The sequence below is a fragment of the Atractosteus spatula genome, chromosome 12 (genome assembly GCF_055471065.1).
Source record: "Atractosteus spatula isolate fAtrSpa1 chromosome 12, fAtrSpa1.hap1, whole genome shotgun sequence".
NCBI classification, from domain to species: domain Eukaryota; kingdom Metazoa; phylum Chordata; class Actinopteri; order Semionotiformes; family Lepisosteidae; genus Atractosteus; species Atractosteus spatula.
Genome location: NC_142717.1, coordinates 22244871 through 22257009, shown reverse-complemented (window position 1 = coordinate 22257009; position 12139 = coordinate 22244871). Strand labels below are relative to the sequence as shown.

At 37.5% G+C, this 12139-nt stretch overlaps 1 protein-coding gene across 1 annotated transcript in view; it reads right to left on the bottom strand.

The window, feature by feature from the left end:
* The window catches only part of mocos (molybdenum cofactor sulfurase), a 221234-nt gene extending 217461 nt beyond the window's left edge, over positions 1-3773 (bottom strand). The window contains exon 1 of the mRNA XM_088929593.1: positions 3508-3773. Within this exon, the coding sequence (XP_088785719.1) occupies positions 3508-3637 (130 nt within the window). The 5' untranslated portion in view covers positions 3638-3773. The remainder of the gene's footprint in view (positions 1-3507) is intronic.
* Positions 3774-12139: the final 8366 nt, after the last annotated feature.

Sequence of the window (12139 nt, the reverse complement as noted above, 5' to 3'; positions counted from 1 at the left end):
TAACTTTGTTTATCAAATAAATTAAATCATAATAATAATAATAAAGTGTTATTTGTTCACTCAGGTTCCCTTTATCTAATACTAGATTTTGTCTAAAGATCTGAAAACATCCAGTGTGACAAATATGCAATAATAGAGGAAATCAGGAAGGAGGCAAATACTTTTTCATGGCACTTTAAGACCAAAATAAAGATTTATCAAAGTGATGGAAAGGATAAAGCATGAAAAAAGAAAGGAACTGTGAATGCTCCAAAACAATCACCTATTCTGTGAATTCTGGTAGAGGTTATGTCATGGCCTGGCCTCTGGAATTGACTCACACATCTTTACTAATGATGTAATGAAAGATGGCAGCAGTAGAATGAATTCTGAACTTAAAAGAACCATGAACACATACTTATTGAGCGGTGCTGCAGCATGAAGTATGACAATGACCTAAAATATATGACCAATGTAACAAAGGAGTCAATTAAAAGAATACAAGTGAAAAAAATCATAGAATGCCCACGTCAATCTCCAAATTTAACTCCAACTGAGAAGGTACTTTACATGCTGAAGAGAAAAAGTGAAGTGAAAACACCACCAGAACAGGTGAACAGATAAAACTTCAATCTGGTTGCAGCAAAGTACTGATAAATTACTACACGAAGTGCTTGGTGTGCTCAACAAACTTAAGTGGGTCAGAGACTTCATGAAGTTATTGCCTCAAATGAATGCTTAAACAAATAATAGACTTTTTCACTCTGGAATTTACCCAAAGTGATTGCCCCGATTTATGAAGTAGGTTCATTGGGTTCAATGTCATATGAACAAGTGCAATGAAATGCTTATTTGCATGTTTGCCCCAATACAAAGACGTTAAGGAGACACCAAAACATAAACACAGAACAGCAGCAGCAACAACAACAAAGTTAAATAACCTACAACTTAAATACAAATCACCATAAGCAGTGTGAGAGAAAAAAAAATCCGTGTGAGTCAGTGGTAAGGGTAGAGTTCAGTAATTTTATGGCTTGCGGGAAGAATCAGTACGTGCCTTTATGCTCCTGTAATGTTTACCAGAGGGAAGGGGAGAGAAAAGTGAGAAACTAAGATGACTGCTATCCTTAGCAATGCTTCCAGCCTTCCTGAGACAGCGAGTTGTAAAAATGTTCTCCACAGATTATATGCTGGCCAAGAGAACACTTGGGAGTGGGGCCCAGTAGCCAAGGCATTTCCCTTAAAGTGCTTGAAGTGTGTCTACTGCGCTTCCACGTCCGTCGCATTCGCCAGCTCTGCTTTGAGTCAGATGGAGGATCCGTACAGAGCGGCATCCCACGATAGTTGGATAGTTGGATCCAAATAGGATAAATCTAAGTTTAAGTAAGTGATTCTCGATCCAATGTCCGCAAGCACTTGTCGATCATAAATAGTTGCTGCAAAAGCAGACTGGATATAAAAAACCCACAACACAAAACTGATAAAGCCATACGTATGAGGAGCAACATGCAACACATCGCCACTCACCACTGCCATGTTGAACATAAGTAATTTTTTGTGTGCAAAAATGATTGAAGTAGAGGCATGCACTAAAAATGAAGAAAACAAATACATTAAAAGAGAGGGTTAGGGGGTTAAATAGCACAGTGAGCAAACACAAAAGAATTGCTCAGAAAAAAAAGAAGTTGACCACTGTACAGGTGGGTGGAAGTGAAAAAAAGATCTCACTGGGAGCGCTGCATTCCTGCCATTGTCGAGGAGGCTGCATGGGTCACTGCTGCTGAGGGCCGAGAGAGCCCTGGCCAAGTATACATCAGTGAGTCTCAGGAAACTAAGTGTTGCTACTTGGGAAATCCAGATGAAAGTAGGTTTACAGACATTGCCTAGGCTCGGAGAATCCTGGTCACAGACTGCTAGTGACATGATCCAGTCTTGGGGTACCCTGGTCACAGCAGGCTTAGAGACATGGCCCATTGGGGTATCCTGGTGTCAGTAGACTGGAGACATGGCCCAGTCTTGGGGAATCCTGGTCAAAGTAGTTTAGGGACAAGGCACAGGCTTGGGATATCAGGGTCTCAGTAGACTAGTTACATGCCCCAGGTTGCATAGAGCTAACCCTGTGCTTAGACAAGTGCCATACCTCTGCAAATTCTAATGTAACCCTGTTTTTCTTCTTTTTCTCTTTTATTTGACCTTTATCGCCCTTATTCACTCTTGCTTCCCCCTTTTCCAGAATTTTACCATTTCATTTCTAAATGATTATTATCTTGGTATGTTTCTATTTAACACTTCATTAAATTTAATTCTCATTTGTCTTTATAAGTATGGTTTTGCGGATATCCATATACAAAACGGATTGCCTTGCACTGTTTTATGTATATTTTTGTTTATAAAGCTCCAATTCTTCAGCATACTTTTTGCACAATTGCACTTTAATTAAATTTGGTAATGTTACTTTACATTGCCATCTGCAAAGAATTTAAAATAATTCCATAAAAAAGAATAAAACAGACCTCTGGTGACTCAGTAATGCAGTCCATTAGGGGAAGATCTGTAGGCTTCATTACAAGTGTATAGAGTCTGTGCCATGGTGGCAGTACAGCTCAATCCGTGACCAAGGGGTAATGTTTCTAGTCTAAATTCATTTAATTTATAAGAATTTTTCTATTTTTTTTGTAGAGCAGAAGTCCTTTTACTTTGTGACTGCACACATGATCTGACATTCCTGTGTTGGGGCTGCTGGTCATTAATTACGCAGTTGTGAGACTGTCAACACCACATATTTGCATGCAGCTCAGGCACATACTGTATTATCCTACGTTAATTTAGACATATCCCATCTTAGCAGATGCCTTTGATATTAAAGAAAATATTAAATGGCTATGCTTAATAATAAATGAAAATGTTTAGAAGCTTACATAAATTGGAGACAGAACTGTTCAAAGTGAAGCAAGCACGCACTGGGGATTAAGCTCTTCTGCAAAATTATTAAGATATATTGCCGTATTTTTAATGTACAATATTTTGTTAGTATGTCTCACCGTTGTTTTGATAAGCCTTCAGTTACTGAAAATGTAACATTCCTTGAATTAACCTTTGTCACACACAACATATGGACTAGAATACTAAACTTTTCTTCTTTCTGTGTAATGCAAGTTGTACATAATTAAAATTCATAATTTAAATCTAAACTAAATGTGTTTTCCACTTAGTTAATGACTTGATTATGAATTCACTTTGGACTTCGAAAAGCTTAAATTTACGCAGCATCTACAGTACAAAGAAAGAAGAAACAGTATAAAGAATTTAATTTTAAATTTAAAACTGAAGTGTAGGAAAATATACTCATGTACCTGAACAAACTGACAACTGTTAATTAGTATGGGAGCGTGACGTAAGGGGACAGAGGGAGGAGTCGATTAACGTTTAATGTTCTTTCATAAAAATGAAGTTGTGCTAGTTTACGTCATTGTTTATATTTGGGAAATTAAACTGGAACATTTATTTATTTTTGTAAATATACGGTACCTTTGATCCTGGCGAACTCCTTGTTTTTCATTTCCATCATGTCACCGCTTTCATAGCCGTAGTGATTCCAAACTTTTCTGAAACTGGCGAAACTGCAAAACTCTTCGAAATCCGCAGCAGGCTTCTCCATTCTGGTTTTACCAGATGTCGGTAATGAATCCGAAACTAAGTCAGTGATTAGATTACTGAAATAAATAGTTTGACAATACAATACCGATTACGCGGTTTTATTCACAAAAGTATCTAAATCCACGACTGACATTGCAAAACAACTTTAGAAGACTTTGGTTATTATTTAACTTTTCCCCATTATCTGAAGCCTGCGCATTAAGCAACAGGAAATATGGTAAATGTAGTTCGACTGGTTCTACGCTTTTGCATTTTTATCGCATTCTTCTAAAACCATTTTTAATAACCGCAGTACCGCAGTTAACTTGTCGGAGAGCAGTGAAAATTCTAAGAGGTGCAGATACAGTATGAAGCATTTTTCAGGAAAACACTAAGAGGCTTAGACAAGATATTAAATATGTTCGTAACAATTGGATCCATCGCTATGCGTACAATGCTATAATTACAACACTATTGTTTTTTAGATCTTTTAGATACATCTTGCATGTACAAACCACTTTGTTTTTTTAATTTTGTATGTTGAAATCCATGCATGAACGAATAGTCTGTGAGACTATTTTAATGGTAAAGTGGTTTTAAATGCCAAAAGTTGAAGTTAAAGGACAGCTGCTGGTACCATTTTACTGTACTTGTTTTACTTGTTGCCAGGAATGCCAGGAAAACACAACTTTCAAGCACACATAGAGCATGCATGAAAAATGCATTTATCTTGCTCATATTCTCATATTCTCATATTCAGTCTGGCACGCTGCAGTAAGACAGCCTCTAACTTGTACAAAGACACAGAGCTACAATTAAACCATGATCCATAGATTATGTTAGAGTGTGAGATTATTAAGTACAAAAATAAGTCTTTCTTGTTGTTGAAGGGTGAAATAATAATATAAAAAGGTTAGTGACGGAAACAGGTCATTCATTTTATCAGCACTTGTCATTTTTCTATACACTAAATGATTCCATCACAACGTAAAGTTTTGGCCTAGAAATTCCAGTGTCTCTGCCTCCACAATATGCCCTAATAATTCATTTACACATTCATACATTTGTGTAAAATATATTTCCTTGTACAGTGGTGTAATGTTTTTAACAAGTTTCCATGTTTGTCCCCATGTTCTGCTCATTATAATCTAACATAACAATTTGAATGAACCTAAATGGTTCCCTTTAAAAAGTTCTTAACCTCAGTCAAGTATCCTCTGAGATGTTAAGTTCCTTCAACCTGTCTTTATAACTCATTCTCAAATGAGAATCTTTTTTCTCTTGTCTTGTTTTTCTTCTCTGGACTTTCTCCAGTTCTTGTGCAACAGGTCAGTTACAGAAGTGGCACCACAGCTTCTCTGAAATCTAGACAGCATAGAACTCTGCCACACCACTGTACCTGGTCTGTTGGCGTGGCAGAGTTATCTGCTGTCTAGGGAGTGGCATTGTGCATGCTTGGAGACCACAGTGACCTGAATCAAAACTCGGTAGGGGCAGGGGGGGCTGCATTTGACACACTTCTTCATCCATCCATTTTCTAAATGCTTCATCCTACTCAGGGTCAAGGGTAGCCAGAGGCAGCAGGCACAAGGTGAGGTACACCCTGGACAGTACTCCAATCCATTGCAGTCCTGTACACATGGACACATTCACCCTAGGGCCCATTTACCCAGAAGTCAATTAACCTATAGTAAATGTACTGTATGTCTTTGGACTGTGGGAAGAGACCCATGCAAACACGGGGAGAACATACAAACTCCACACAGATAGTGCTGAACCCAGGGCCTCAGCACTGCAGGGTGGTAATTCTAACCCCTGCACCACAGTACCACCAAACACACTTCTTCATCCTTTTTGTAAAGTGAAGTCTAGAATTGAATGGGGTACTCCAGATGTGTGTTGTACTGTAACTAGTGCATCGTACAGTTTCAGAATAACCTCTCTTGATTTATATGTTCTACACTTTGTTCTGTAGCCAAGCAATCTGTTTGCCTTGTTCTTGTTTCTGTACCTTGCCATTTGCTGAGAGCGACGAATCTTCTACAGTCCTTTTCCCACAGAGCAATTTCGTAGCTTTAAATTTAAGAATGAGTCTCTCATGGGGAACCTTGTCAAAGGCTTTCTGAAAATACAAGTACAAAATGCCATAAGCACTACACGTGCTAGTGATTTCTGAGGCTTCTTCAAATAAACCTAGATTTGTTATGCAGGATCTTCCTCCACAGATCTCAGCTAACTATCTCCAATACCATTACTATACAAAAAGATTTCCTAATTATGCACTCCATATTTTCTGTGACATGCACATTAAATGTACTGGTATATAATTAATTATATTAGGAATTTTACAGCTTTTTAATGACAGAAAAACACTGGGGTAAATGCCATTTAGGCCAGGTAACGTTTGATATTTTATATCTGTAAAATTAGTTACTGTGTTACTCTTGAATTAGTGAATGTTATGATATATACTTGAAGTCAGAGTTTAAAACTAAGAACATGAGGGTTTTGGGAGTCTTGAAAAAACTTCCCATCCATGTTGTTGAAGGTGATACTCTGGCATGGAATCCTCAGATTAGTTATTTACTGCTAACTGAACAAGATTTCTTGTTTGAAATCTTACCTACACTATGTTCTTACAGTGTATGGGATTCAGTATCTTTGACAGTAATAACCAGGCTGCTACTGTCTTTGGCTTTCAATTCTTCATTTTCTGTTCCCAGGTAACTGAGTGAGACAAACATTTTTCTCAAAGTGATGTTAGGTATGTGTGTCAGGATAAACTGCTTTTCTTTTACGTCCTTTTTTCTAAGACCATTTCTTCTCTGTCATTGTACTGCATTGGTTCTCATGTGATTTCGGGTTCATACCTATTAGAATATGGGATTTGCCAGTACCTCCATACTCTCCTATTTTCTGCAAATCCCACTCCAGTGCATTCACATTGGATGTGAGGAAAACATCAGCTTTCATGGATGTTTGGCTGCTGGTAGTTTTACAGAATGATCCATACAGTATATTGTTCCCTTCACAGATCACAGGCTGGGAACCATTTTTAACATATTCAAATTTGGAATCAACCTCTGAGGCATTGATACGTCTCTGTATTATTAGGCCCATGATTGATTTGTTTGTGTTTTGAATTTCTAAAGAAGGTCACTTATTTTCAATCTAAATCTCTATCCAAAGCCAAGCTACTAGTACAAACTAAATGCAACTTAAGCAACAGGCAACATTCCTCAATTAATAATACCAGGTCAATTAATGACCTAGATGTATTAGTTTAGAAAGGCAAGCATACAAAACTAAACAACAGTCCTGCCTAAGTTTTGCAAAATGCAAATTTATGTGCATACTTCCTTTAATTTGTTTAGTTCTGTGAATCCTTGACTGTCCTGAAATGTTGACATTCCTGAAATATATGCATTTATTAATTTCTCCAGTCTCCAGAGTGAAAGATTTGTAGGGGAGCTAGTTCTACCAAACCTTAAATTTTATTTCTACTCTTTTGGTTTTGTAATTACACCTGTTTGATTTACTGTAAGTCTGGCACTCCAGTATCTTGGCGACCAGTTGAAAAAAGTCTGGTATCTCCATACAGACTTCAAGTTTTAATTTAAATTGGTGTTCCCCTTAGACATTTTAGATTGCATTTTAGCCCCATAACTACATACAGTACTTAATTACAATTTGTCTTTCAGCAGAAATATTCACTAAATCCCAGAAGACTTGGCATTCTCATTCATTTTCATAATCAGAAACTCCTTACAGGTGAAGTAAACCTTTATTGGTTGCACTTTTTGACATTGGATAGACTAGAGGCTTCACCTTGTGGCAGTTATTCTAAATGAGAATGGTCTTCACTTTTTCAGGGCTTGTAATCTCAATACAAGGTACTGGATCATTTATTTTACCTGGTTAAGAATGGGGGGAATTTATCTACCCTACGCATAATGTTCTGGGACAAAACAAATGTATTAGCTGCCTCTATTTATGTTTTTTATGTTAGGGGCTTCATAAAAACTTTAAAAGCATTTACTATTTGGAACAGTGATATAAATATAACAGATGTTTAAATATCCTGGGATGATGTAAACTTGACTTCCAAACATCCTAATTGTTAAATGATTCAATTACATTTCCTTCACAGAGTGTAATTGACCCCTTGTAGACACTATTATATAAAACGTGCTGATACCATTTACACACATTTTGGGAGAGTCCCTGTGTGGTTGGGTTTTGGAGAAGTCCATCGATCTTGACAGCAATAGTCCTTGCTCATACTTGGTACTCTTGAAGATGTCTCTAGTCTTTGTCACTCACAGCAGAAAACAAAAATGATTGAGTTGCCTCAATGCAGCTAAATGGATGTTTGTGCTACATTGGGATCTTCTGCATTTTGTCCTCTGGTATCCTTGGATCCTGTGTTTTTTTTATGTTTTTTATATCTGAGTTGCCTGGGTTCAAGAGGCTAGTGGAGGTGGGTGTGGTGGGGTAGACACAGGATAGTTCAGTCAGGATAGGCTGTTGTTGATGCACTCAGGTCTATATTACACTCTACATTCACGAATGTGGTGTGATTTTCCTTGTAATGTTTGTTGGAGTGACGTTTACAATTTGGAGATGGCACCAATGAAGAAGGTTTTTTTCAGGGCGAGGAAATATTGTTTTGTACTGTTCAAATGAAAAAAGGAAAATAATGATTGGTAAAAGAAGAAATGCTAAATTGCATGCATGGTGGCAAATTAGACAATAGAGAAATGGGAAACACTTAAAAGAATTAACTTTTTTGAGTAGGGGCTGTGTCGGCATGCAATGGTTGCTAAGGAACGATTATATATCTGTATTAAAAAATAGAAATGAGAAAAATATAAAATAAAAAAAATGTTTTGTCTGCTAAACCTTCTTCAAGCTCAACACTTTAAAAGAAGTCAAAATTCAAAAGTTAATTAAAAAAAATATTCTTAGCAAAAGTGTATTTGAGGATGGATTCATTAACAAGAATCCTGCTGAGGATGAATGAATCTGAAAGAAAAAGTCTGATCAAGAGAAGACTGTTATACCTACTGTACATCAAGAATTCAGAGGCTCAATAAAGAACATATCTGACAATCTTCTCTAAATGGAATATGAATGACTAAAAGGCAGCAGAAGAAGAGCTGAAAATCAAAAATAAACTCAAATATTTTTGTAACTTTTTTTTTAAATTAGAGCAAGGTTAAGAAAAGGGTGCATTCAAAAGTGGTGGAGAGAAACTATACAGAATGACAAGGAAACCACAGGTTGCTATTTGTTTTTTAAAGCCTTCCCACAGTGTTTAGAATACAAACACAATGTGACAATAAAACAGGTGATTGGAGAGGGACAAGATAAATGAAGAAACTGGAGGATACTCACACACTTTGCAGAATAATATCAAATGCCTAAGATGAGTAATATAGATAAAAAGGCAAACTATGATTTATAGTTCAAACAGGTCTGTACACCATATGACTATGGTGATATGACAGCGATATGGTGTCTCAGTATCTAAGCTTTGTGTACCACTTGAAAAAAACTATAGTGAAGGGGTTACACATTTGCCATAGATCAGTCACACTGAGGTCTATTTCTGAAAGCTACATAATTCAGATACTGGCAATCACCTTCTTAGACTTTGATCAGTGATGTGTGTGATTCATGACAGCATTCACGTTTGCAGACAAAATCACATCCAATTCAGTGAATTCCAACAGGGATTTGACTACTAGGAAATTTATAAAATCTGATCTGAGCATCGTAAGGGCATAAATTGAAGCATTTTTAAAACATTAGTTGTTAGATACAGTATGCTAGTCTTCTCATTTTCTCAATATTCCCACTTCTCATTACTCCTGATCCCAATATACAGTACAGATTCACAATTCATTGGTAGTAAAATTAAATCACCCTTTGTTTTCACACAAGAAAAAGCTGCCAGAGAGTAAAAGTCAAATAAAAATGAAAAAATATCTAGTTTTTAAAAAAATAATTATTCATGGCAACATATTGTAATGACCGTGGGTTTCGGTATGGAATGGAGCAGGCATGGGACTCAAGGAATAGGGTTGAACAACACATTTATTAACTTGAACCAGGGAAAGGTACACACACAGGGACAGGGGTTACAGCGCTGCACCTACACTAACACACACACAGGAAGGGAAGAGACTCTTCCAGCTTCCGTCCCACTATATACAGTCCTGTAGTCCTGCCCCCAGGCGCTGTTCTCAGCCCGCCTTGCGTGCGCATGGCAAAAGCGCCCCGCATGGCGCTATAATATATATTGTGACTGCACAGCAGTTGTGCCCACCACTGTGGACGTGGATCAGGCACGTCCACTGCTCTGAAGATCCTCCTTTTTCCCTGCTGCAGGATCGCTCCACTGTGTGCACTCGCTCTTGCTTTTCACACACTCTTCTCTGAGAATTGTGTTGATCATGGCCCCTTCATCGAGAGGCTGTGCTATATTATGTCTATAGTCACAGTTAAAAGGTGTTGTTAGGCCTGACATGAAGCGGAGGCAACCTTTTTAACTGTGACTACTATATATCCATGATATAGCACAGGGTTCGAGTGCCTTATTGTTTTTATAAAAAGGTCCCCAAATATGCGATTGCTATATAGAATGAATTTTAATTGAAAAATTTATTTAACATGTAAATTAAGCTGTTTACATTCCTCCACCTGAGAATATAGTCCTTCATTGCTACGCAATGCAGAAACAGAGCCAGAGGTAACTAGGAATTAACTAGCAAAGAGAGGACATTAAGTAACCAATATGATAAAGGAATAAATTACTTGTTTTTTGTTTATTTCTTTAACACATTTATTTGAACATTTCCATTGATTGTACAAGCATTGAAAAACTGTCCAATCCCTAGTTCGTCAGGCATTTTCTTTTTCACTGCGAACTCTCATTTTTATGTCCACTATAACAGCCATAATCTCCCTTGCTTTTAACCGAGCATTTGATCATTTCTCAGAATGAAAATGATTTAAACCATGCGATCATTCAACGAGAGCACAAAAAATCACAAGGATCCTCAAGAGCGCAACAAAGACAGCAGAAGAAGATATATGTATCAAATACCTGAGAAACCAAACTTTTTTATCTATGTTTTCTTATCTACCCTAAGAAGTAGTCTTTAAAAGCCTATGCAATTGATTTGATTGACCGTTATTTATCAGTCAGCGTATTGATATTTCTTTATCACACAGTAAAAAGTCAAAATTCCTTCTGTGGTGTGCGCATATCAGAGCATATAGCACGGCTTCGAAAGTGTGTCAGCCAATCAGATTTCAGGACCAGAACTATCCATTTTATAATCTTTTTTCTAAAATGGGAACATTATTTGCTCACTGTAACATGAGTCACTTGCTTTTATTTGCTGTAATTTTAGTAATGGGTATCGTTATTGTACTGAAGTGCCCACAGCCTGTTTTTCCTATATCAGAGCTTCAAATTCACACCGGTAGATCATGCTGGACTGGCAAATGAAAAAGTAGATCTTACATTAAAAAAGGTTGGGGACCCCTGGCCTGTCCGAATGATTTGATTGATCATTATTTATCAATCAGCGCATTGATATTTCTTTATCACATGGTAAAAAGTCAAAATTCCTTCCGGGGTGTGCGTATATCAGAGAATATAGCACAGGTTCGAATGCGTGTCAGCCAATCAGATTTCAGAACCGGAATTATCCGTTTTAGAATTATCATTATTCTTGCCTATTCACTTGTATCCACTTTCCCTCCACCTCACATTTGTCCTTGTTTCAGTTTCCTGTCTCTTCGCTCATTAATAGGAGGTAAAGACAGATCCATTAAAAGATGGATTGTTGTAGTACTCACCCAGGTAAAACACCCTTATAGTGCTCACTTAGAGGGCAGCATGGTGGCACAGTGATTTGCATTGCTGCCCCGCAACAACAGGGTCCTTGGTTTAATTCCTGGGGTGCTAAATTATTTCCTTGAAAAAGTCACATATGAGTATTGCAGTGATATTGGGATTCTGCCACCAATGCGTCCTAATCACTGCAGCTCAAGACGTCATTTCTTTCCTTCATCCACTTGCAGAGTCACTATCCCTGTTTCTTTGAGCAAGGCTGCACTATCCCACATTGGCACCGACCTCAAAGATTTACTCTTTCTACTGTTCCTGGAACCCACTCTGGTGCTCCCTGGTTCCCCGGGACACCCACTCTGTGAATAGTAAGGCTTTTCTCTTAAGTGACTTTATCACAGGAAAAAAATTGACTTTCTGTGCTTATCCAAAACCTGGCATAGACAAATCATTTGTGTAACAAATTAGTCCCTCCAGGGTGTGGTTTCTTGAACTACCTCATCTTCTTAACAGTTTAAGTCCTGTTATTCTACCTGTGATGTTTTCTTTTGGATGTCGTTTCAAATGTCTGCGTTCCCTACTCTACTACCATTGCTACAATCTATAGACACCCCAAGCCTTTTTTAGGTGGGTTTGCTGATTTGCTTTTGTTTTTATGTC